Below are 24,782 nucleotides of genomic sequence, written 5' to 3' on the forward strand. Positions count from 1 at the left end.
AGATATATTACATGTGAATAATAAGAAATTAAAGGTAGTGACAAAGATCAAACTTATCTATGGCATTGTCGAATGGGACAAATAAATGAAAAACGTGTAAAGAAACTCATTGAGAATGGGACTATCCCCACATTTGATTTCTCATCATTTGGCACGTGTGAATCATGTCTTATCGGCAAAATGACTCGAATTTCCTTCAAAGGTGTTGGAATGCGCGCTAATGACCTATTAGGACTCATACATACTGATGTATGTGGACCTATGTCAATCACCGCAAGAGACGGCTATAGATATTTTATCACTTTCACGGACGATTTGAGTAGATATGGATATGTCTACTTAATGAAGCATAAAAGTGAGTCTTTTGAAATATTCAAGGAATACCAGAATAAGGTTGAGAACCAACTGGGTAGAAAGGTTAAAACACTCCGTTCAGATCGTGGTGGCGAATATCTTTCAAATGAGTTTGATCAACACCTTAAAGACTGTGGAATTGTTTTACAGTTAACTCCACCTGGAACACCTCAATTAAATGGTGTGTCCGAACGGAGAAATCGAACACCACTTGATATGGTTCGATCCATGATGAGTCACACGGTAGTACCTGATTCATTATAGGGTTTTGCTCTTTTGTCAGCTGCTCTTATACTTAACAAAAGTCCGTCTAAAGCTGTCGACAAGACTCCGTATGAAATATGGAAGGGAACGGTCCCTAACTTGTCCTTTATTCGGGTTTGGGGTTGCGAAGCTTATGTCAAGTGGATACACGAGGATAAGCTCGGCCCGTGATCTGTCAAGACATACTTTATTGGTTATCCAAAAGGAATGTTTGGTCATTACTTCTATTCGCCTACCGAACATCGAGTTTTTGTTGCGGCTAGTGCAAAGTTCTTAGGGAAAGAATTTCTCGAGAATAAGTCAAGTAATAGAACCTTCGAGCTGTCGGATATTCAAGAGCCAACAACCGAGGAACAGATGGAGGAAGATGTTCCTTCAACTAATGATACGGTTAATATTCCACAGGAACCTAGGAGGTCGGGTAGAGTCTCTAATCCTCCAGACAGATACATTGGTATGGTCGAGGAAAAGGACGTTTTTCTCCTAGAGAGTAATGAACCCGCTACTTATAAAGGTGCCATGACCTATTCCGACTATAAGCTATGGCTTGAAGCCATGCGATCCGAGATGGACTCCATGTATGAGAATGACGTATGGGATCTTGTTGATTTACCTAACAAGGTACGACCTCTTCAGTGCAAATGGCTTTAAAAAATAAAGCATTCTGTAGAAGGGCAACCAGATACCTATAAGGCACGACTAGTGGCAAAAGGTTTCACTCAAGTGCACGGATTGCATTATGATGAAATTTTTGCACCTGTAGTTATGCTGCGTTCCATTCGGATAATCTTAGCGATTGCCGCTTTTCATGACTATGAAATTTGGCAGATGGATGTGAAAACCGCCTTCTTAAACGGTTATTTGGAGGAGGAATTGTACATGGTACAACCCGAAGGTTTCATAGATCCTGAAAATCATAAGAAAGTGTGCAAGCTTAAACGTTCCATTTATGGACTTAAGCAAGCTTCTCGGAGTTGGAAACATCGTTTCGACCAGGTGATAAAAAAGTATGGTTTCACTCGATCGGTCGAGGAACCATACTTATATGTCAAGTCGAGTGGGAGCAAGATTGTTTTCTTGATATTGTATGTCGATGACATACTCTTGATTGGGAATGACATTCTTCTCTTATCTTCGGTAAAAGGATGGTTGAAGAACAATTTCCAGATGAAAGATCTGGGTGAGGCCCAATGCATATTGGGAATCCATATCTATCGAGATAGATCACGACGGATGTTATCACTGAGTCAGGAGTCTTATTTAGATAAGATTCTTGAAAGGTTCAGCATGACCAACTCTAAGAAGGGGAACCTTCCAATGACTTCTGGGATGCATTTGACCAAGTCTCAGTCACCCAAGACACCGGAAGGGGTTAAACGCATGAGTCGTGTTCCTTATGCATCAGCCATAGGATCAATCATGTATGCCATGATATGCACACGTCCAGACGTGGCATATGCATTGAGTATGACGAGTCGGTACCAAAACAATCCAGGTGAAACATACTGGATAGCTATTAAAAACATCCTTAAGTATCTCGGAGAACTAAGGATTGGGCATTGACTTATGGAGGAGATATTAAGCTATGTGCAATCGGTTACGCAGATGCTAGCTTCCAAACGGATCGAGATGATTCAAAATCTCAGTCTGGATTCGTTTTTACTCTTAATGGTGCTGCGGTCAGCTGGAAAAGTTCCAAACAGGAAGTTGTAGCAGATTCTACTATTGAATCCGAGTACTATGCCACTCGTATGAAAGCAAAGGAAGCTATATGGATGCGTCAATTATTACAAGGACTAACCATAGTTCCTAGTTCGAATGACCCAATCACCATCTATTGTGACAATAGAGGTGTCATCTTCCAGGCCAAGGAGCCTAAGTCTAGCAACAAGTCTAGACATGTACATCGGAAGGCTCACCTGATCCGTGATTACGTGGAGCAAGAGGAGATAGTGATTTACAAGATTGCTTCGGATGACAACATCGCAGATCCTCTCACTAAACCATTGAAATATGATAAGCATGAAGGGAACGTTATTTCCATGGGAATTAAACGTGTTCCTGAGTTGTACTAGTTACTAATGGATTTGATACATTATCTTTTTCATATGTATTTATAACTTCATAATATTATTTAATATTTTGTTTTTCATGTGGATTGTACGATAACATTGAACGCCACAAAGTGAACTGAATTACATTATATTTGTTTTGGTCCGTAATCACCTACATGAGCTGATAACTCTGGCTATAATTTTGTGAAGTTGATTGATGGTGGGTTCAACGAGCCATAAGTCAAACGGTTGGCTGATCGATCACAGATGCGAGTTATAACGATACCTCGTAGGACATTGTGACAGCGTAATGGAGTCCTAAATGTTTAAAAACATTCGGTGCCAGGTCGTGGATTGGACGTCCATTGTGTTCCTAGAGTCGATTGTTTTGACTATCGACTGTCTTTTGAGATCAAGGCAGTTTTTGGGTGACTTTGGTTTCTTTCTCATGGTCGACTGTAACAGGAGGCTAAGCAGATTTTTACTGGGTCATTTCATACTGTGCTTGTATCTGCATGATTCAAGTTGAAGAAAATATCCAACTTTAATCAGGTTTAGTCATTTCTCAGGGCCACTCAAGGAGTTGTAACTGAAATGCATGGCCATGCTCGAATGATGATTCGTTTATCAGTTAAGTTACTCTCTAGTCGGGAAAACCACTCTTGATATTGATCACTTGTAAAATACGACCTTTGTGAATACGGAATTTGCAAATTGTTTTACATTGAGTGGGAGAAATTAAGGATATGAGAACCGGCTATCGCACATACACTTGTGAGGACAAGTGGGAGATTGTTGGAGCTAGTGTCCTCCACAGTTAGTGTGATAACGTGTATAAATCTCTTATAGGTTCACAGGGTATACTTATTATTTTATCAGTTGATTAACGTTTACTAATAACGGTTGGCGTGCTTGAAGTTTGAAGTTATTATCATACTGATGGCGGTGATCAACTGGTCCCTAAAAGTCACACCTAAAGGATGTGTTTGAGAGATGTGATTATATGAAAATATAATCACATTGATGCCTTATATGACTAAAAGGTTAGTCCATGTATTTGACTAAAAGGTTAGTCAATGTGATGATAAGTCGATTATTTAATACAATTAAATAATATTAGCTGAGACGAATTAATTGTTAATTCGTAAATTGAATATAAACAGTTATATTTAATTATTGTATATAATGTTAGCTTAAACGAATTAAGATGTTAATTCGTAATTAAACATAAACGGTTATATTTAATTAGCAAATTATAAATATGCGATATTTATAGTTAATGTATATATTATACGATATTGTCATAATAAATGATGACGGAGAGGTATTAAGTGTGTGGACTTATTAATACGTGACGACATAAATGACAATTGAAATTATACACATTTTATACAAATATGATAACAACCTAAAATAAGAAGATTTTTCTTCTTATTTTTTTGGGTTGTTACACGGTTTAAAGAAAGGAGAAAAATAAGAAAAAAATATTCCTCTCTTTTCTCCTCTTGTTACACGGTTATAAGGAGAGAGAGGGGGATTATTTTTCTAACTTGATTTTTCCTAAAAAAAACTCTCATCACAAAACCCTAAATATTATTTAGGAATTAGGGTTCCTTTTCTAGCAAAAAGGGGGCATTTCTCGGAGCATTTTGGGTGCAACGATTAAGAGAATATCGATCTCGATATTTGTTCTTAGGCCAAATTGCTAGGACCGAAGGTTAATTTTAATCTCTATTCTTTTGTTTATGCAATTTCGTTTATGACTCGTAATTTCATATTTCTAATTTCGTTATAATCCGAATTTTCTTGAAGAAATATATCGATATTTCCCACACTCATAAGTATGTAAGGGTGAGTTATATGTGAAGATAGAAAGAAGTAGAAACACTCACTTCGCTTATGAAACATGCATGCAATCTCATGTGATAGAGATTTCCCCAAATAGTATGCATCCACTATGTAGACAAAAGTACATGTATCAAGGACAATAAGGGTGGCAAATGGGTTAAAGGGATAGAAATGGTTTGTGCCAAAGCACGGATATGTGGAGCTAAGATGGTAGTCGCAGCGCTAAACCAAAGCCACTTCTAGACAAAAGTAAGCTTGAATACAACCCATCTAGAGAAATCATCTCAACTTTACAACACATGAGAGCTTATGAGGTACTCTCCAAATATGCATTAGACTCTAACGACCATCTTTTTTATCCTTGACAAAACCAAATGAAGCAACCAATTTCTTTCCCATTTCTTTTCAATTTTTTTCTTTTTTTTGTCTTTTTTTTTTCTCTTTTTCTTTTGCTTCATATTTTTCTTTTTCCAACACAAGGATACAACACAATTGCTAAAAAGTACTTTGCTATACCGACATGACAACAATAATTCCTAACCCAACCATAATAGCAAAATAGACAAGATAAATAAGCAACTGCGACTGTCCCCAAAAGGTAGGCAAATTTTTGGGTTGTAGCTCATAGGATGTAATTTAAAGATTGGCTACAAGGGTTCAAACGGGCTAACAAAAAGGTAATATAAGGCTTATTTGAATGGTAAGAACCGCCTATCCACATGTACTTAGTCAAATGAAAGCAATAAAAGTATCAAGGAATCAATGTCACATTTATGTAGTTTGATATTACATATTCCACAAGCAGAAACCACACTCAAGCCTAATTGACAAATGAGACCAGTTTATTGATGTTTCTGGCCTAGGAAGCTCTATAGACCTCAGAATTGAAGTAGTTTACAAACATAATTTAGTCAAATCTAATTAGCATAAGGCATCTCAATACGGTCAAGACTCGAGTTATGAGCTTTGTTTTCATAAATAACGGGTCAAAACAATGTACATGGACAACTATATGGGATTCAAATGCAAAAACAATGCAATTTAACATCATTGTTATTAAATTCACCAAGACTCAACCTTAAACAAAGGAAAAAGTTGTTTATGTATTTTGAATTTTTTTTTTATGGATTTTTGATATAAATGCACAAAACAATAAGTAAATCACACAACTTAAATAAAGACTCCTCCCCCAAACCTAAATGTCACAGTGTCCTCATTGTGACGCCTACAGCATAGTAATCACACAAAAATTGCAGCAACCTAAAGGACACATCTAACAAAAGGAATGGAAAATAAATAGAGATAATACAGTAAAAGTAGATACAAGGAAAGAGAATACCGGGTAAGAGTATAGGAGTTCTCCCAAAACAGCTGCAAAAATAGGGGAAAAAGATCAACCGCGCAATTCCTATCCAAGACAGCTACGAATTAAACCCAAAAAGCTTGGGTACTCGATCGATCCTGGCAGCACTCGATCAAATACTCATCTGGCGAGCAAATATTCTGCATTTAAAACAAATGCCACAATCAATAAAACTTAAAGCGCGTAATAGTAAATCAAAAAGTAGCGCATGTGCTACACACAAACATAAGTAGCACCAATAAATAGTCCAAGCAAAGAATATAAGCAATGAATAAAGTTCTGACTCATCAAACTCAAATTCTAATATAAAATATGAGCAAGTATGTTCATCGCTCTTCAAGTCATCTTCTTGAGGAAGGAGATAGGGCACTTCATCCATCATACGAGCTTGCTTTATCTCATAAATTCCGACGGGCTCCTCTTTGAATATCTCTGCTTCCAAAGCATCCAACTCGGCCTCCAAGTCAACACTCCCATCACAGTTGTAAACCATCTCAGAAGGAGGTTCATCTTCATAAATCAACTTCTCTATTTCATGTACTTCCTTACTCCATGGATATGATGCAGCAGCAGGGGAGTCATACTAATTCCTGTCAAAACACAAAGTAAAGGAATCATCAATAAGTGGATCAACAACATGAAGCATATAACAAGGAGCTACTGAATGGGGACGCTTTAAAGAATTATCAAGAACAAATTTAATAGTGCCACCCCTGACTCTTAGTGTCAAACTACCATCCCTAACATCTATGAGTGCTCCTGCGGTGTGAAGGAATGGTCTACCAATAATGATGGGTACTTGAGAGTCCTCAGCCATATCCATAACGATAAAGTCAACTAGAATGAAATACTTCCCTACTCTAACTGGCACATCCTCTAAGACACCCATAGGCTTATTTAAAGATATATTGGCCATTTGCAAGGTCATATTAGTGATACGTAGTTTACCCATATTTAACTTTTTGCATATAGAATACGGCATGACACTAACACTAGCCCCTAAATCACAAAGGGCTTTATCAATAGCTATACTACCAATATGACACGGAATAGAAAAACTCCCTGGATCCTTTAGTTTAGGTGGTGAGTTAGCTTGTAGTGCGGTCGCGCACTCTTAAGTGAATGCTACCATCTCAACTTCATCAAAAGACCGCTTCTTTGACAAAATCTCTCTCAAAAATTTAGCATATGCCGACACTTGAGTTACCAATTCAGTAAATGGCACACTCACTTGAAGATTCTTCACTACCTCCATAAACCTCCCGAACTGTTGTTCAAGCTTAGATTTCTGCAATCGTTGAGGAAAAGGTAGTTGAATTTTAATTGGCTCAGCTTCTTTAGCTTTAGAAGTCGGTTTGGAAACATTATCGTCAGTTACATGGGTGACTCGATCGAGTCCAGTAGTCACTTCATCGAAGATCCTATTTTCTTCCAATGTCGTAGCTGAAACATGCGAAATTTTGTCAACTGGGGGGGGGGGGTGCCTTGATCGAGGCCATGTAGTACTCGATCGAGCACGGTGGTTCCTCGATCAATCCTGGTTGGGCTCGATCTAGGATCCAATGTTGTTCTCGCTTTTTCGCTTTTTTGCTTATCCGTGTTTGATCCTTGCAAACTTCTTTCTCATCATCACTTAGCTCAAGATTACCCAATCCCTTAGGATGCATGTAAGGAACTTCCTCTTCAACAATGGCCACATCCGGACTTTAATAAGTAGTACCGCTCCTCAAAGAAATAGAATTAACTTGCTCATGTGCTTATTTACCTTGAGGAGGAAGATTGCCGGATTGTTTTGAAGGATTTTGAGCCGCCATTTGAGCAACTTGAGTATCTAACATCTTGTTGTGAGCCATTAGATTGGAAATCTGAGCCATTTGCTTTTGTTGGATCTTCAAACTTTGTTGCAATAGAGCCTTCATCTCTGCCATCTCATTACTTGGAGCTTGAGGAGGAGGCTGCATATGTTGAAAACCTCCTTGATTTGGGCGAACAAAGTTTCCTTGTGGTTGATTACCACGATTTGGAGGAATAATATAAGTATTTTGCGGCGGGGCTTGAGCAAATACATTCTGACTCCTTTCAGGGAAGAAGTTAGATTAAGGAGTACCTTGCTTGAAAGTCTGGAAAGCATGAACTTATTCAATGGTACTCATACACTTGGCCGCAATGTGGCCATCTATCCCACATCTCTCACAGGACACCTCTTGTTGAACCATATGAACTATTTCTTGCTTATTACCCAAAGACTAAGATGTCTTTAATTCAGCTATTTGAGTCGTTAAGGCCTCCAGCTGTGCCGCAATGACATTATCTGAACCACTTCCTCTCGTACTTCCCCTGGGTTACCATACTCAGTAGTGTGAGTAGCTATTTGATCAATCAACTTCCAAGCATTATCGTCATTAATATTATCCTGGAATATCCCATTAGCAGCTGAATCAAGCAAAGCTGTGTGATCGTCGTACAACCCGTTGTAAAACTGGTTGCAAAGAAACCAAATCTGGAAGCTATGATGGGGGAAGAATCGAACTAGCCTTTTGAAATGAACCCAGGCTTCACTAAGATCTTCAGTAGGACCTTGTTTAAAACTTGTGATCTGGCTTCTAAGAGCATTAGTCTTCTGTGGTGGAAAATACCTCTTGTAGAATGCAAGAGCTAGTGAAGTCCAGTTAGTTATTGCATCAGCCTCCAAAACCAAGTCACGTAGCCATTCTGCTGCATCATCTCTCAAAGATAAAGGAAAAAGAGTTTGTTTCACTTGATCTTGAGTCACCCTAGCTGTCAAAGGAATAGAACAACAATATGTAACAAATTTCTCCATGTGCTTAGCGGGGTCCTCGCCTGCTTTTTCTCCAAATAAATTTCTCAAAAGTCCCTTTATCAGTGGTAGGGAGCTTGAAGTCTTTAGGAATGGAATCAACGGTGGGTTCGGAATGACTTGCCATGGTCGGCATCTTCAACGTTATAGGAGTAACGGTTACAGAAATAAGTGTGTCCTCTTCAAAGGACGAATCTTCTGCAAAAGTAAACCACTCGTAGTTAAGTGTACTAAAGTCTTCCTCATGACCTACTTCTCTTTGAAACATTCGTCTATAGCGAAAAGTCTTCTCTAGATCGGGATCAAAAGGTACAATCTCCGACCTGTAAAACCTGGGCATACACGAAAACAACAAGAAAATATCAAAATGTCTCAAGGAAGTGATGCTCCCTGAGACAAAAGACAAAAATAAACAAAAACAAACAGAAAAATTGTTGCCTCGCCGGCAACGGCGCCAAATTTGATAAGGTTATTTTCAGTCGTTTGGCCTTAATCAAAATAAATCCTAGCTTAGTAATAACAAAATAGCTAGTGATAAGTCAGTTATCGAATCCATAAAGAGGCGGTAAAAATCTATTTGCTAATGTCTAAGTTTGTCTTAAAGTAACAGTTTTATGGGGTTTGATTGTTTGATTTCTAATAACTAATTGCAGTAAATAAGACGAATTTAATAATATTAAAAGGTCTAGGTATTAGGTTCATTAGGTAGTTATTCGGGGTGTGATTTAATTCATTGATAGAGCAACGTATGTCGTTTAAGGTCATATGATCAGTCGATTCTAATATGTCCTTTAGATCTAATTTAACATGCAATCACTATCATTAAGTTAATTCTATTCAGTTATTGTAGCCTTTATTAGTCTTAACCCGGTCGGTAAAAATCCTAGTTTATGCAATACTAATTAACCCTGCCGAAGCTAATCAACTAGATTCAAACCAACAAACTGAACAATAACAAAGAGCAATTTAACTATCAATTCATCAATATAATCCCCTTCTAACAACCTAAATCCCCATTCTCCCTAGATAAGAGGTTTAGCTACGCATAATAGAGGGAAAAACAATAATAATTAAATAAAAGTTGTAATGTTATAAGAGGAAATGAGAGATGTAGAGAGAGAGAGAGAGAGAGAGAAACTAAAAAACCCTAAAAAAAGAACAAAATCTCTAAAACAAAACCCTAAAATTTATCGATGTCAATCGATTGTACTGATCTAATTCAATTCCCTCCTCTAATCTCAAATCATGCTCTACAATCAACAACTAATCAGATCCCGTGTACTGCATCGACATCTACTACGGTGGTTATCGGTCGACCGGATTGTGAAGGCAGTCAGAAAACGGTGGATCTCAACCAATTAGGTTGTATTCCTCCCTATGACCTGGATGCTTTAGCTCAAATGATAAATTGGTTATTCAAACCAGAAGGGGAAAATAGCCCTTAACTAGCATTCCAAAAGAACCCTCAGATTTGTTACAATTTTCAGATGATGATGTGAAAGAAGAGTTAAAATATTGGAAGAACTCTGTTCACGGCTTTGTCCTTGGGGCGAATCCGCCTGTGGAGGTGGTTGAAGGCTTTCTTAAGCGTCTCTGGGCCAACTATCCAATAGATAAGATCTCCTTTTGCTCTAATGGAGTATTCCTTGTTCGCTTTCGGATTAGTCATGCTCGGAATCAAATCCTTCAACAAGGTTATTTCCTTTTCGACAATAAACCTTTAATTGTTCGGCCTTGAGATAAAGGTGTCGCCTTGGAGAAAGAGGATATTAAAGAAGTACCAGTTTGGGTGAAAATTTTCAATCTTCCCCTCAAGTTTTGGGGGAAAGTGCTTGCCCCGAATTGCTGGTCTCATGGGTAAATTTGTCAGGTGTGATGATGTTATACAAGAAAAGATGTGTCTTGGATTTGCCCGTGTTATGATTGATGTTCCATTTGGTCAATCAATCCCTGACACTGTCAAATTCTGAGTTGTTAATGGTAGCACTGTCTGTTTGAAAGTGGAGTTTGAATGGAAACCTCTCCTTTGCACTCAATGTAAGGGAGTTGGACACGAAGCCACTAAATGCAGGAAAGGCAAGAAAGAGGCTCCTCAGAAGGCTACTAATTAGTTGGGGAAGAAACAATGGAGGCCTAAGCAACAACCTAAGAAGACTGTTCTCCCAGTTGTGACTTATCCTCCGCCTTCCACTGATTCTGCAGCTGTAAGTACTCTTATTGAGAAACCAAACAATTATAAAGTTTCATGGACTAGAAATGGGAAATATCATGTTGTTAATACCCCTGCCCGTAAGATTATCCGTCTGAGTAGGCAAGAAATCGTGGAGACAGGCCTTAAATCTATGTAATTTGGTACCCAAATTCTTCTGGAAACCCTTAAAAATGTTACTCCTAAAGTAGGAATAGGGACAAATGGTAGTGAATTACCTCCTGATGGGGGTAATGTATAATTGGGGTTTCTGGAATATTAGGGAGTTGAATAGTCCATCTAAACAAAACTGCATCAAGAACTTCTTACATCACCACCAGATTGGATTTTTTGGCCTCCTTGAGACAAAGGTTAAGCCTTTGTCTCTAAATGCTGTTAGGAATAACCTCTGCAACTCTTAGTGTATTACTACTAACACCCAGTATCATAAAGGAGGTAGGGTTTAGATAATTTGGAACCCTGTCATGTTTAATGTTCAAATTATGCAATATAATGCTCAATTTATACACCTAGTAGCAATGGACTTGGAGTCTAGGGCCCCGTTTAGCCTTACTATGGTGCATGCCTTTAATGGGACTCAGGAGAGAAAAGAGTTGTGGGATAAACTTTGTCAGATTAAGAATCAGACTCAGGGACCTTGGGCTATCTGTGGAGAATTTAAGACTGTCCTAAGTCCAACTGAAAGGTTAGGTGGTCATAGCATAGAGGAGAAAATTAGAGATTTTAAGAACTGTGTGGATGAGTGTGAGGTGATGGATTGTCCAGGCTCAGGGTCTTTATTCACCTGGTGTAACAAGCATAACCATTTCACCAGAGTGTACAGCAGAGTAGATAGAGTTCTGCTTAATCAGAGGTGGCTCCATGATCATCCCCAAGTCTATGCTCACTTCTATTGTGAGGGCACCTTTGATTATACCCCATTTGTAGTATAAAATCAATGTGATGGACATAAAAGGAGGAGGAGCTTCAAATATTTTAATATGTGGAGTCAATCTGTTGATTTCCAAGACTGTGTTAAGTTGCATTGGGGTAAAAATTGGCCTAGGACAAAAAATGTATAACCTAGTCAACAAACTTAAGTATCTTAAGTGGCCACTCAAAAATCTAAACAAGATTGATTTTGATGATGTTGAAAATAATACAGCCAGGGCAAAGATGTACTTAGAGTCTATTCAGGGGAAACTGGGAACTGACCCCCAGAACCTTGAGCACATTCAAATGGAGATTGAAGCTTCCAGTAGTGTGAGGTTCCTAGAGGATGCCTGTCGTGAATTTCTGGTGCAGAAATCTCGCAACACTAAATATTTTCACAGTATTATTAAGGGCTGGCAAATAAGGGCCAAGGTTTTGAAAATTGAAGACAATAAGGGTGTCCTTTGTGAAAACAATGATCAGATTCAAAAAGACTTCATTGATTTCTATACTGATCTGCTTGGGACATCTACTCCAGTTACTAAAGTTTCTCAAAATGTGATCCAAATGGGTAAGCTTTGTACTTCTGAGCGTCATGCTATCCTGCTGACTCTTGTCACCAATGAAGAGATACAACAGGTATTATTTTTTATCCCTACCCATAAGGCAGTTGGGCCTGATGGGTATTCTAATGCTTTTTTTAGGGATTCTTGGAACACTGTGGGTAACTCTGTGTGTGAGGCCATAGAAAATTTTTATTCAGATTGTTCAACTTTTGAAACAACTCAATCATACACTCGTTACCTTAATTCCTAAATGTGACTTACCTCAAAATGTCACCTAATTTAGACCCATTTCCTGTTGCAATGTCATTTATAAATGTATTTCCAAACTGATGTGCAATAGACTTTCAGCTATCCTTCCACATATTATTAGTGATAATCAAGGTGGGTTTATTAAGGAGAGAAGCAATGTGGAAAATATATTAATTTGTCAATATGTGATTCGATGTTATAATAGGAAGGCTGTTTCTCCTAGGTTCATGCTCAAAGTGGACTTAAAGAAAGCCTATGACTCTGTAAATTGGGATTTCCCGGAACAGATGTTGATTTTTTAAAACTTTCCTCCCAAATTTATTCATCTAATCATGGAATGTACTAGAACTGCTTCATACTCTCTTGTCTTGAATGGAGAGAGTTTTGGCCATTTCAAAGGAGCTAAAGGTCTGAGATAGGGGGATCCTCTGTCTCCTCTCTTATTTAGGGCTTGCTTGGAATGGGAGTAATAATTAAGGGAGTAATAGAGCTAAAATGAACTAAAAAAAGGAGGGAAAGGATGGGAGTTGGAGATAAAAATGGATAGAAATGGGGAAATATAGTGTAATCGTCCCTCCATTAAGGGAGTAATTGTTACTCCCCTCCTCCCTCAAGTAATGCATTACCTCCATATGGAGGTAATAATTCCTCCTCACCTCCTCTTTCCACCCTCCATAACCACCACTATCCACCAATCTCCTCCCATTTCTTCTTATTTTAGCTCTCATTACTCTCTTAATAATTACTCTCATTCCAAACAAGCCCTTGCTATTGCTATGGAGTACTTGAGTAGGATCCTGAACCACACTACTGCAACTCTGCCATTCAAATATCACCCTCTTTGCAGTCCTTTGAAATTGTCACATCTCATGTTTGCTGATGATCTCTTGCTCTTTAGTAAGGGGGATGTGGCTTCCATAATGGGTCTGTTGAGATATTTTAAACCTTTTCTCATGCCTCTGGGCTCCAAATGAATTCTTCCAAGACTAATGCCTTTTTCAATGGAGTTCCAAACTGGATTAAGAAGGATATACTACAAATCTCTGGATTTCAGGAAGGGCACTTACCATTCAGGTATCTTGGGGTTCCCATTACCTGTGGCAGAATGTCAAAATCAGACTGTTGTATTCTTGTGGAGAAGTTTATAAGCAAGATTAGAAGTTTTGGGACTAAAAAACTCTCTTACTCTGGTAGATTGGTATTAGTATCCTCTGTCTTGACTGCTTTATACAACTACTGGGTTAATATTTTTGTCATCCCAAAAGGAGTGCTCAACAAGATCAATTCCATCTGCAGGAATTATCTGTGGGATGGAGGAGTGGATTATATCAGAGCCCCGAGAGTAAGTTGGGAGAAAATTTGTTCCCCTACGACAGAAGGGGGATCGGGCTTAAGGGATAGCCATACTTGGAATATCGCAGCACTGGGAAAACTGGTCTGGTGGATTTACTATAATCCAGATAGGTTATGGGTGAAGTGGGTAAACCAGGTCTACTTGAAGGGACAAAGTTGGGAAGATTACAACCCAGGTATTGATATAAGCTGGGGGTGGAAATCTATTTGCAAGATTAAAGACAAGTTAGCTGCTAGTTACTCGAATGGACAATGGGCTTTGGATACTACGGGGTATACAATCCAAAGTGGTTATGAATTGCTCAGAATGAAGTTTCAGACTGTGTCCTTGCATAAACAGCTCTGGAACTCTTGGTATATTCCTAAGCATAAATTCATTGGATGGCTCGTTTCTAGGGAGGCTCTCTTGCTCAAGGAGAATCTTCTTGCACTAGGAATTGCTAATGATGTTGACTGCCTACTCTGTGGCAGAGGAATAGAAAATCATACTCATTTGTTTCAAACATATGAGTATACCAGGAAGATTTTTGATAACTTAGCCAAACTGTTGGGTGTTCCCCTACCTGTAACTAATCTTTTACAGTTGCTAGGGACAGGGCAGCACTCTTAGTTGAAGATAGGTGTGCTTTTGTGTGCTGTTCTTGTAGCCTACTACCACATCTGGTTGCAGAGGAACAAAGCTAGAGTTGATGGATGCTTACTCAGGCCAGCTCTAGTGACTGACATGATTATGAAGGTGGTTAAAATGCGAGTTGTAGCACGTCTAAATCCAGGAATAGACAGTAGAGATGTATCTTGGTTAAGTAGTGCTAAATTGTATTTGTAACATCTCTTATAGAGAGCTGAAATTGAGTTGTAACCGAAATGGTGTAGTTTTAACTCTTTTGTTATGGTTTAATGGAAATTCTTACATTTCACCAAAAAAAACAATAATAATTATAAAGGAAAACATAATTAAAAGCAAAAGATGAACAAGCAATTGAATTATTAATAACTGAGGAAAGATTAGAAATAATACTGTAATAATAATGAAGAACAAGCTAAAAGATCCGAACAATAATAATAAAACTAAACTAAGAGTATTTGAGAGTTTCTAGGGTAATATAAAGCGTAGCTAGGTAAAATAAGACGTAAATAAACTTAGGGTACGAATTAGGTATTTATAGTAAAACATAACCGACTTAAGGAAATTGCGGAAAAAACTGGAAATTAGGGGTTCCTCGATCAAGCCTGCTCTTACTCGATCGGATAACCAACTTCCTCGATCGAGCCCATTTGTAGTTGATCGAGGAATCACTATGTTTCTGTTTTTTTCTTCGTCTTGTCTTCTTAACTTCTCTTCCTTCATTCTTATGGATTCCCGTGCCATACTTCGCGTATTCCTTCACGCCCACTCCGCGAGGCCCATTTCATTCATTTGCTCCTCAAATGCATCATTCTTGCATTAAACATAAAATAGAGGAAGTATCGACTTTCTAACATAAAAGGCATGTAAATAATATAATTAGCACGAAACCGTATAAAAAAGTAATTAAGGGGAGGCATAAATATGCATATAATTATGACTCATCAATAGTGAAGCAAATAGCAACTTGATGCAAGACAACTTGCCAAGATCAGGATAGCATCATACCAACAAGCAATAGCAAGAACTTATAATAAAAATGTCAAGATTAAAATTTTCAGGGAAGGAGACCTTGTCCTACGAAAAGTATTCCCAAATAAGAAAGAGAAATCAGCTGGTAAATTGGCCTCAACATGGGAAGGACCTTACCTTATAGATTCAGTCGTCGGACAAGGAGCATACAGGCTTCAAACCTTGGAAGGACAAATGATCCCAAGGTCTTGGAATGTAACCCATTTGAAACTCTTCCTTGTGTAATAAAACAAGCTCTATCCTGTCCCAATCAGGTAAAAGTAATTCATTAAAATATTTGTGTCTTGCCTGCCTTGTTCTACATGACTTACCTGAAACGTTTGCCTGAAATATTTACCTACTTTATGTGCTCAACTACTTGTATCATTTGTGCATAAAAACTCCTGCAACTAACCCTGTTGATGACTTGAATTTTTGAATCCTGAATAATTATAGATGATATGTTGATTACATGAATAAGTCTTCGGCATTGAGGGCTACTCTATTATATATAGCTTTTTTAAAATTTTTACTTTTTATTTTACACCCTGTCGTGCCTAACGAAGTTGGTAACCAATACCAGATACGGTGAATAACAGGACCAATCAGGCATAAAATAATGGCCTGACCTGACTATTTGCCGCACAAAAAAAACCAGCTGGACGCATCATGACAGAGGGAAAGGTGTTTTATCCAAACCACTTCTCTAAATTGTTCTTCCAGGGACATCCCCCTTGGATGGGACAAATACTTTCGAATCATTATAAAAACTACTACTCCCCTTTGGAAGCAGCGCTAGCACTCTCATTCTTAGCCTGCTTTACGCCTGCACCCGGCTTAGCATCAATATCCTGCTCCCCTCGAGAGTCCTCCCCTTGATCATCACAAAGGTTGTGCAGGTCAGGATACGTGGCAGCAGCAATAGCCATTTCAGCTTCAGGGTCCAAATTCGCCCTGGCCTCCATAGGTTCAGACATAGCTGCCACCTTGCCCTTGATAAAGAAATATAAGGCAGCATCATGAAGCTTGACCTCCAAGTAATCCTTCTCAAGGTTAAGCTCCTCATTCTTGTCCAATTCCTCCTGAAGAAGTTGCTTAGTTGACCCAGCCTCAGCCCTGGCACTATCTCGCTCAGCCTGCATCCTTGCTAGATCAGCTTTGACAGCAACCAGATCACCTTAAGCAAAATCAAGCTTCGACCTCAGCTTGTCAAAATCCCCATTCAGAATATTAATATGGGCCACCAACAAAGTAGCCTGGTAAGCATTATGGAGACACGCTGCTGCACCCTGAAATCATTTCCAAATATCAGAAACAACCCCATTGTTTTAGCAGGATTTTCCCTGAATGGGTCCGGCTTGATTGAGAAATAAGATGGGTATCTAGCTCTATATGTTTGGAGTATTTATAAATGAATTACAAAGAATAACTATATGAAAAGAATAATGCTTATGCTATTTGAATAAACTGAATACAAATTTGGTAATTGGATGATCGTAAAATAACAAGTAGTGAAGTAATCTTATATTGATGAATCAATTTACAAATGCTAGATCACAATATTTATAGTCATAATCATGAACGTTGTATTGATCTCCAACGTTCTTCTCTTTTGTCGGGGTTGTTGCCGGATTAATAGGGCGCATTCCCAATTAATTCGGTTGACTGGTTCTTCTCCAACTGATTCTTAGCCTTTTCCCCTTTTGCACGTCTAAGTTCATGGATGATGTAGTCCCATAATTAGTCTTGGTCTTCCTTGAGAATAGGACACGGTTATTTGACTTATACAATCGTATTTCTTGTTTATCTTCTTAATCCACCTGCTTTAATAATCGCAAGCTATTCTATACTGACCATCAGGCTTCTCTTCCAGGATTTAGTAGCCTGCTTGCCGTAATATTCTTCAACAACTAAATAATAGTTAGATTTGTCCGGTCTTTGTTTTCTTCAATCGGCCTTGTAAGGTCAGGCCAGGTTATGGTCAGGCCAGGTTAATCTGGGCCTAACAATTGCCCCTTGACATTTTACCCGTGCTGGATCAGGCCAGGGGTGAGATGTCAATTTTACCGGGTTGAATAATAAAGAGACTTACACTTAATCAATGACTCTTAGACTCCTAGTTACCGTTGAACACTATAACGGCTAGGTGATGTCATGCTGAGAGTTTTGCAATCCCTAGGGTTTTCATACCGTTATAGATTTTCTATAAATACGGTATTTAGGGCGAGGTTATTTTTCACCAAATTTCCTCCACTTTCTTTGCTAAGTATTCTTCTGAAATTCTCCTCTATTTCCCAGGAACTTTGTTCTGCTAATTTATACTTTCTCAATAATTTCAATTTCATCACAATAAATCGAACATTCAGAGATATGGGAGCCAAGAAACGTCCTGCATCCCAGAAAGCTGCTGCTGCTGTTGAGCCTGAACCCACAGACATCCAAGAGGAAGAGGTGAGGGAAATTGATCCTCCCGCTCGTCTTTGTGGCTTTCAAGTATCGTGGATTCTCGTTTTTACCGCTTTTCAATCTCTGGATTCTTCCTTTCCTGAGGAAAACTTGCTAAAGACAAACTATGACAAGATTCTAAGGGAGAAGAAAATAATTCCTGAATCAACTGAGGTATGGATCCCCGAGTCTTGTCCGGTCAGGGCTAACTGGGTATCACCTGGCTGGTTCTGTATTTTTGAATGGGCGTTCAAAGCAGGCTGTAAGTTACCTTTCACTCCCTTAATGATTGACACCATTCGTGCTATGGAGGTGTCACCTTTTCAGATTATGCCAATGGTTTGGAAACTTGTCCATTCTATTGAAAATTTATGTGCTAAACATAATCTTGTAATTACTATTAATGATATCAAGGCAGTATATCATATGAAAAATCATGTTGATGGTCGCTTTAATTTGAGAATAAAATCGAAAATGTCTCCATTAATTACTAACCTGGACTCTGGAGATGATAAAAATTGGGCAAAGACTTTCCTGTTTGTCCGGACTGAGACTTTGGGATCAGGCTTTGATTATCTGAGATATCCTCCCTTGGAGAGTGGTAGGTTCCTTGTACTTTTTATTTTGCAATATATATTACATGGAATTGCTGGATTTTGATTCTTACCTGTGTAACTTTGACGGTTTTTGCAGCTCCTGATTGGAGTTGTGATCCTCTTGATGAGGAGGCTGTTTCCAGGATAGAGGCTTTCCTTGCTATTCCTGAGGAGGAGAGGACCTGGCCAGCTAGTTTGGGCAGGGAGTTGTTGCCCCGGTATATGAAGACCAAGCTGACTGGGGTTAGAGTGCCCAAAGGCAAGCCTAGTTCTACTGCTCTTTCCTGTATGTCTTCTGTATGCTTTTATGTTGGCCGTTATCTTCCTGTCGTTCTTTGTTTGATACTCACGTATTTTTTATATATTCAGTATTTAGGTCTTCTGCTAGGCTGGCCAGCTTTTCTGCAAAGGATTTGAAGGCTGGGGTGGCTAGGATTGCAGAACAGTCCAAGAGCCAGGAGACTAGTGGAAGTGACAAAACGCTTGATATCCTAGTTTCTGAGGTTCAGCCTCCTCAAGATCCTCCCAGGGTAATGTCACCGGAGATCGTCCAGGCTCAGAAAAGAAAGAGGGAAGATGTTATCCTGGAAGAGGAGGAGGGAGAGAAACAGCCTATCCCGGCTCAACTACTCAGGAGTATAAGGCAAGTGCCTGCTAGGATTGATGACATGGATGATGCCCGGGCACGGATAGATGAGTTTTCTGCAAAGATGAGCGACCAGCTATTGTCTGCTAGTACCCTTGAGTCGTCTACCAGGGTGGTTTCTATTCTGACTTCTCTTGTAACAAGGGCTGCTGAACTTGCTTCCCAGGCTAGGGAGGTTAGTTGTAAAGGGATATTTTTTTTAATTGTTCATGTGGTTTTTGTTTTGCCTTGTATTTGGCTGATTGATTTTGTATGTATGTAGGGGTTGGATGCCGGGCTGGCTACTGCTTGTCAGCTTAGAGACGCCCAGGCTAGGGTTTCTAGTTTGGAGGAAAAACTGGATAAACTTAATCGTGACCTGCAAACGTCCAGGGGTAATGAAGTGGTACTTCAATCTCAGTTGGGGACAGCTAGGGAGTCAACCAGGGCTGCTACAGTTTGTGAGGTGGCTGCGAAAAATGCTGAGAAGGCTGTCAGGCTGGAGTTGGAGGCTGAGAAGCAGGCAATGCAGGATCAGTTGAGAAAGAATGAGGAGCTTGCTGCTGAAAAGGAATTGGTGGAGGCAAGGTTGGCTGATGCTGCTCAATACTTCTTCGGGAAAGGCCGGGTTGATGCTATGAGAGATCCAGAATCTGACCGGGCTAATTGGAATCCGGACCGGGATGAGACAGCTTTGGACGCTCAGTATCCTGATTTGGCCAGTATGGGTCAAGAAGAAGAAGTGGATTCTCCTCCTTCCAAGGCAAAGTCTGGTGATCAGGAAATGGTGGATGGTTGTGAGTCGGTTACTGGCTCAAAAATAACTTAGTTTTGTTTTTCTTTTTGGTTTTGGTCTATCCAGGGGGAATGTCCCTGGAATGGATGGTTATTAGGTGTGTGGCAAGGCCAATTATTTTGAATGAATAAATATTTGGTCAGATTTTCTTCTTGTGTATTGAAAAGGTGATGTTGACTATCTCATCGGATCGCCGATTATTCGATTTGGATCAGCCGCGATTATCGGCTTGGATCCGCCGATTTAATGTGTTATGGGTGGGGTTGTTGCCTGTCTGGAGGGCTTATGTCCCTTGCCATGCCTGGAGGGCTTATGACCCATTTATGTCATACTGATCCAAAGAATAGATTTTCCAGGTTTGTATGTTGAGCTCGGTATTATAAGGCTGTTTTGCAATTGAATTTTGGATATCAGTTGGGTATTAGTTAAATGTTGGTGGGGGTAGCCCCAATCTTTAAGATTTGTTTTAAATAAAATGGTATGTAAAAACAAGTATTGAAGATTCTACTTGGTAGAGAAATGGGAACATAGATCAGTATTTTGGCACGTAATTTTGAGGAAATCATATATTGCATTTATTCACGTAATGGTAAGTATCATACATGTAATTTCATATCAAGCTAGGCAGGAAATGTGAACACGAAATTTATACCTGAACCGGGAGATTTATTTTATATGTGAAATAATTTTAGGTGTGCAATGTTCCAAGCTCTTGGGATCATCTCGCCTTCCAGGGTTTGTAATCTGTAGGCTCCCTGGCCGACTATTGAGTCAATTAGGTAGGGACCTTCCCAGGTTGGGGCCAATTTGCCAGCATTCTTTTCTTTTGTGTTTTGGAAGACTTTCCTGAGGACAAGATCTCCTACCCCGAATACCCGGCTTTGACAGGTCTTGTTATAGCTTTTCGCAACTCTTTCTTTGGTATGTCGCTAATCGATCGGTTGCATCTCTTAGCTCTTCGTTAGGTCCAGTGTCCTCCATTAGAGGTATATTGCTTGTTATTGTATTCAGGCTGCATCTGGCTGATGGAACGTCCACCTCAGCTGGGATTACTGCTTCACATCCATAGACCAAGGAGTAGGGGGTTTGGCCTGTGGATGTTTTAGGTGTGGTTCTGTCAGCCCAAAGGACCAGGGGGAGTTCTTCAGCCCATCTGCCTTTCCTTTTTTCCAGCTTTTTCTTTATGCAGCTGATTACCACCTTATTACTGGATTCTGCTTGACCGTTGGCTTTTGGATATCCTGGTGTGGATGTCACCAGATTGATGTTCCATTGAGCACAGAAGGCTGCTGTTCTTTTTCCCACAAATTGCGTGCCATTATCACATACTATTTCAGAGGGGATGCCATATCTACATATGATGTTGTGTTTAATGAATGCTATGACATCCTTCTCCTTGACTTGCCTGTATGATTCAGCTTCTATCCATTTGGAGAAGTAATCAGTCATTGCTAGCATGAAAACCTTTTGTCCGGGCGCTTGAGGTAGTTTTCCTACTATATCCATGCCCCACTTCATAAATGGCCATGGTGCGGATATGGAATGTAGTTCCTCAGATGGCTGATGGATATATGGTCCGTGAATCTGACAAGCTTTGCATTTAGAGCTAAAATCCAGGCAATCGGCTCTCAAGGTAGGCCAATAATAACCTGTTCTGAGTACTTTGCTTGCCAGGCTTCTTCCACCTTTGTGATTTCCACAGTATCATTCATGGATTTCTGATAATATCTGCTCAGCTTCTTGTGGTTCCAGGCATCTGAGGTACGGCCCGGCCTGCGATTTCTTAAAAAGCACGTTGTCAATAATAATATATGAAGCAGCTTTTATTTTTAGTGCTCTGGCATCTTGCTTATTTAAGGGAAGGATTATTTGTTGTAGCTTGAGTCATAGTAGGGTTTTGTCCAAGAATTAGCAATGTAGATTGGGAAACTCTCATCTTGTTTATTTATTGCGAGTTCTAATAAATGCACGATGGGTATTTTGTCGAAGTCAAGGGGACTAAAGTTGGATCCTAGGCCGGCTAGAGCATCGGCCTGGGTATTCAAATCCCTGGGAATTTGGTCAATATTAAAATTTCGAAATTTACCTTTTAAAATTTGGACAACGTCCAGATAAAGCATCATTTTGGGGTCTTTTGCAGTATATATCCCATTTACTTGGTTGGAGATAAGAAGGGAATCAGTACGTACCTTTAGGTTTTGCACACCAAGGTCAATACATACCTTTAGTCCGGCTATCGGGCTTCATATTCTCGCCTCATTGTTGGTAGCCTCAAATGCACATGACTTATAGCCTGTACTATCTTATCCCCCTGTGGCGATTTTAGTACTAACCCTAGTCCTGTGCCCCTCATGTTGGCTGCACCATCGACGAATAGGGTCCATTCTAGGTCTGTTTGGTCGCTGGTCAGTTTATTCACTTCTTTTATTAGGTCGGGTTCTAGGGTCGGACTAAAATCAGCCACAAAATCAGCTAATGCTTGTGACTTAATTCTTTGTCCTTGGTTCAAATGTTATATTGTATGTGCTTAGCTGGATTGACCATTTGCACATTCGTCCAGGACAATTACGGTTTCCTAAGTACGGACTTGATAGGAAGGTTGGTTCGACTATTATAGGGTGGCTTTCAAAATATGGTCTTAATTTTGTGCAACTCATAATTAAAGCTAAAACATATTTTTCTAGTAGGCCATACCCGATCTCTCGCATCCAGCAGACTTTTACTTACATAATAGATAGGGTGTCTTTGTTGTCCGTCCGCTTCTTTGACTGGATCGCACCGACAAAGATTTTTGTGATCGATGTATACTGTCGGGGTTTATCTTGACTGGTTTTGCCAGCAAGGGGGAGAGGATAGATATATTTTCAGGTCTTCAAAGGCGGCTGATGATCGGGGTCCATTGAAAGTCCTTGTTCTTCCTTAGCAGGTTATAAAACGATTTGCATCTTTCTGATGATCTTGAAATGAATCTGTTCAGGGCTGCTATTCTTCCAGTCAGCTTTTGTATGTCTTTGACTGTCTTTGGTGGTTCTAGCTCCAGGATAGCTTTGATCTGTTCAGGGCTGGCTTCTATTCCTCTTTTTGTCACCATGTAGCCCAGGAATTTGCCTGCTGAGACTCCGAAGTGGCATTTTTGTGGGTTGAGCTTCATATTGAATTTTTCCAGTATTTGAAAGGCTACTTCCAGGTCTTTGACGTGGTCTTCTGCCTTTTTTGACTTGACTACCATGTCATCTATGTAGACTTCCATGGTGTCTCCTATCTGATCTTTGAACATCATGTTGACTAGCCTTTGGTAGGTTGCACCTGCATTTTTTAATCCAAAGGGCATAGCAGTATAACAATATATACCTCTTTCAGTGATGAAAGCTGTGCTTTCCTGGTCTGCTGGGTGCATTTTTATCTGATTGAATCCGCTGGAGGCATCCATGAATGTCAACATTTCGTGGCCTGCAGTGGCATCTACCATTGCATCGATGTGTGGTAGTGGAAATGGATCTTTTGGGCAAGCTTTGTTTAAGTCGGTGTAATCTACACAGACTCTCCATTTGCCATTTTTCTTTTGGACGACTACCACGTTTGCAAGCCAGTCAGGGTACATTACTTCCTTGATCATTCCCATGTCCAGTAACTTGTCAACTTCTTGGTTGATGATTTCATGCCTCTCTGCAGCAAATTTTCTTCTCTTTTGCTGTACAGGCTTAAAGGATTTGTCAATGTTTAACTTATGAGTAATAACATCAAGCATCTATACAGTCATATCAAAATGTGACCAAGCAAAACAAGACATTTTAGTTTTAAGAAAGTCGACCAGATTCGGTCCGATTGAATCGGGTGCATCCGACCCTACGAGTACTTTCTGTCAGGGAATTTCGGGTCTAATATGACCTCTCCTGTTTCCATCGTGTTTGTGCTACAAATTCTTCCCCGACAGGTGACTTTAATTGCTATGCAAGAGACTTACCGGCTTTGAGGGTTTCAAAGCCCGAGTGTAACATTCCGAGTCGTCCTCTGTTCTCCCCGATGGTGGTTATCCCCATTCTCGTTGGAATTTTCACGCATTGATGGTATGTTGATGGGATTGCTTTGACATTGTGGATCCATGGTCCGCCCAGGATTACATTATACGAGGATAGGCAATCCATTACTCCAAATCTCTCATATGAAGCCACGCCTTCCACATAGGTAGGTAAGTCGATTTCTCCCAAGGTGTTCTTTGTTTCTCCACCTGAATCCAACCAGACGCTGGATTTTTTGATGATCTTCCCTTCGTCTATCTTCATAGCTTTAAGGACGTCAAGCATTACCAGGTTGATTGAAGCGCCTCCGTCTATCAGGATTCTTGACACCTTTCTTTGTGCCGATTTGCATGGTGATTACCAGGTGTCATGGTGTAGATCCGATATTCCTTGGAGAATCGAGTCATCAAAGGTAATAGCAGGCAATGACTTGGGCCTGGGAGGAGGTTGGAGTCTGGATTCCCTGGATATTCTTTTGGCGGCTGAGCTGGTCAGACCACAGATTTCTGATCCTCCATTTATGAATTTGACTTCATAGATGGGGGGAGGAGGAGGAGGGTCTCTGTTGCTTCCTGAGTCTCTCTTGTTTTGTCCTTCATCTTTGTTCTTTGGCTGCTGGATTATGTCTTTCAAGTAGCCTTTCTTTAGAAGATATGCCACCTGTTTCCTGAGTTG

General features: G+C 39.8%; 3 protein-coding genes and 1 non-coding gene across 4 annotated transcripts; all 4 read left to right on the forward strand.

Moving 5' to 3' along the window:
- The first annotated feature begins 8,387 nt into the window (after positions 1-8,387).
- LOC141603697 (small nucleolar RNA R71) lies at positions 8,388-8,494 on the forward strand. The gene has a single exon (XR_012525554.1). It is a non-coding gene; the product is annotated as a small nucleolar RNA R71 (small nucleolar RNA).
- Positions 8,495-11,963: 3,469 nt separating this feature from the next.
- Positions 11,964-12,638, forward strand: LOC141602168 (uncharacterized). Its single transcript, XM_074422473.1, has one exon. It carries the CDS (start codon positions 11,964-11,966, stop codon positions 12,636-12,638), a length of 675 nt encoding a protein of 224 aa, XP_074278574.1.
- A 969-nt stretch (positions 12,639-13,607) lies between these two features.
- LOC141602169 (uncharacterized) lies at positions 13,608-14,816 on the forward strand. Its single transcript, XM_074422474.1, has 2 exons — positions 13,608-14,555; positions 14,661-14,816. Exons 1-2 carry the CDS (start codon positions 13,608-13,610, stop codon positions 14,814-14,816), a joined length of 1,104 nt encoding a protein of 367 aa, XP_074278575.1.
- A 3,180-nt stretch (positions 14,817-17,996) lies between these two features.
- On the forward strand, positions 17,997-19,309 carry LOC141602170 (uncharacterized). The gene is made up of 4 exons (XM_074422476.1): positions 17,997-18,672; positions 18,765-18,953; positions 19,037-19,197; positions 19,259-19,309. The coding sequence occupies exons 1-4, from the start codon at positions 17,997-17,999 to the stop codon at positions 19,307-19,309; spliced, it is 1,077 nt and encodes a 358-aa protein (XP_074278577.1).
- Positions 19,310-24,782: the final 5,473 nt, after the last annotated feature.

The sequence above is a fragment of the Silene latifolia genome, chromosome 9, assembly GCF_048544455.1.
Source record: "Silene latifolia isolate original U9 population chromosome 9, ASM4854445v1, whole genome shotgun sequence".
NCBI lineage: Eukaryota > Viridiplantae > Streptophyta > Magnoliopsida > Caryophyllales > Caryophyllaceae > Silene > Silene latifolia.

What these genes read in the sequence shown, in the direction of transcription:
- LOC141602168 (XM_074422473.1), top strand. Translation starts at nt 11,964, where the DNA reads ATGTATAACCTAGTCAACAAACTTAAGTATCTTAAGTGGCCACTCAAA.
- LOC141602169 (XM_074422474.1), top strand. Translation starts at nt 13,608, where the DNA reads ATGAATTCTTCCAAGACTAATGCCTTTTTCAATGGAGTTCCAAACTGG. An exon ending in TGTTGGGTGTTCCCCTACCT is followed by an intron (nt 14,556 to 14,660) that starts GTAACTAATCTT and finishes ATCTGGTTGCAG; the next exon opens with AGGAACAAAGCTAGAGTTGA.
- LOC141602170 (XM_074422476.1), top strand. Translation starts at nt 17,997, where the DNA reads ATGGGAGCCAAGAAACGTCCTGCATCCCAGAAAGCTGCTGCTGCTGTT. An exon ending in ATATCCTCCCTTGGAGAGTG is followed by an intron (nt 18,673 to 18,764) that starts GTAGGTTCCTTG and finishes CGGTTTTTGCAG; the next exon opens with CTCCTGATTGGAGTTGTGAT. An exon ending in TAGTTCTACTGCTCTTTCCT is followed by an intron (nt 18,954 to 19,036) that starts GTATGTCTTCTG and finishes TTATATATTCAG; the next exon opens with TATTTAGGTCTTCTGCTAGG.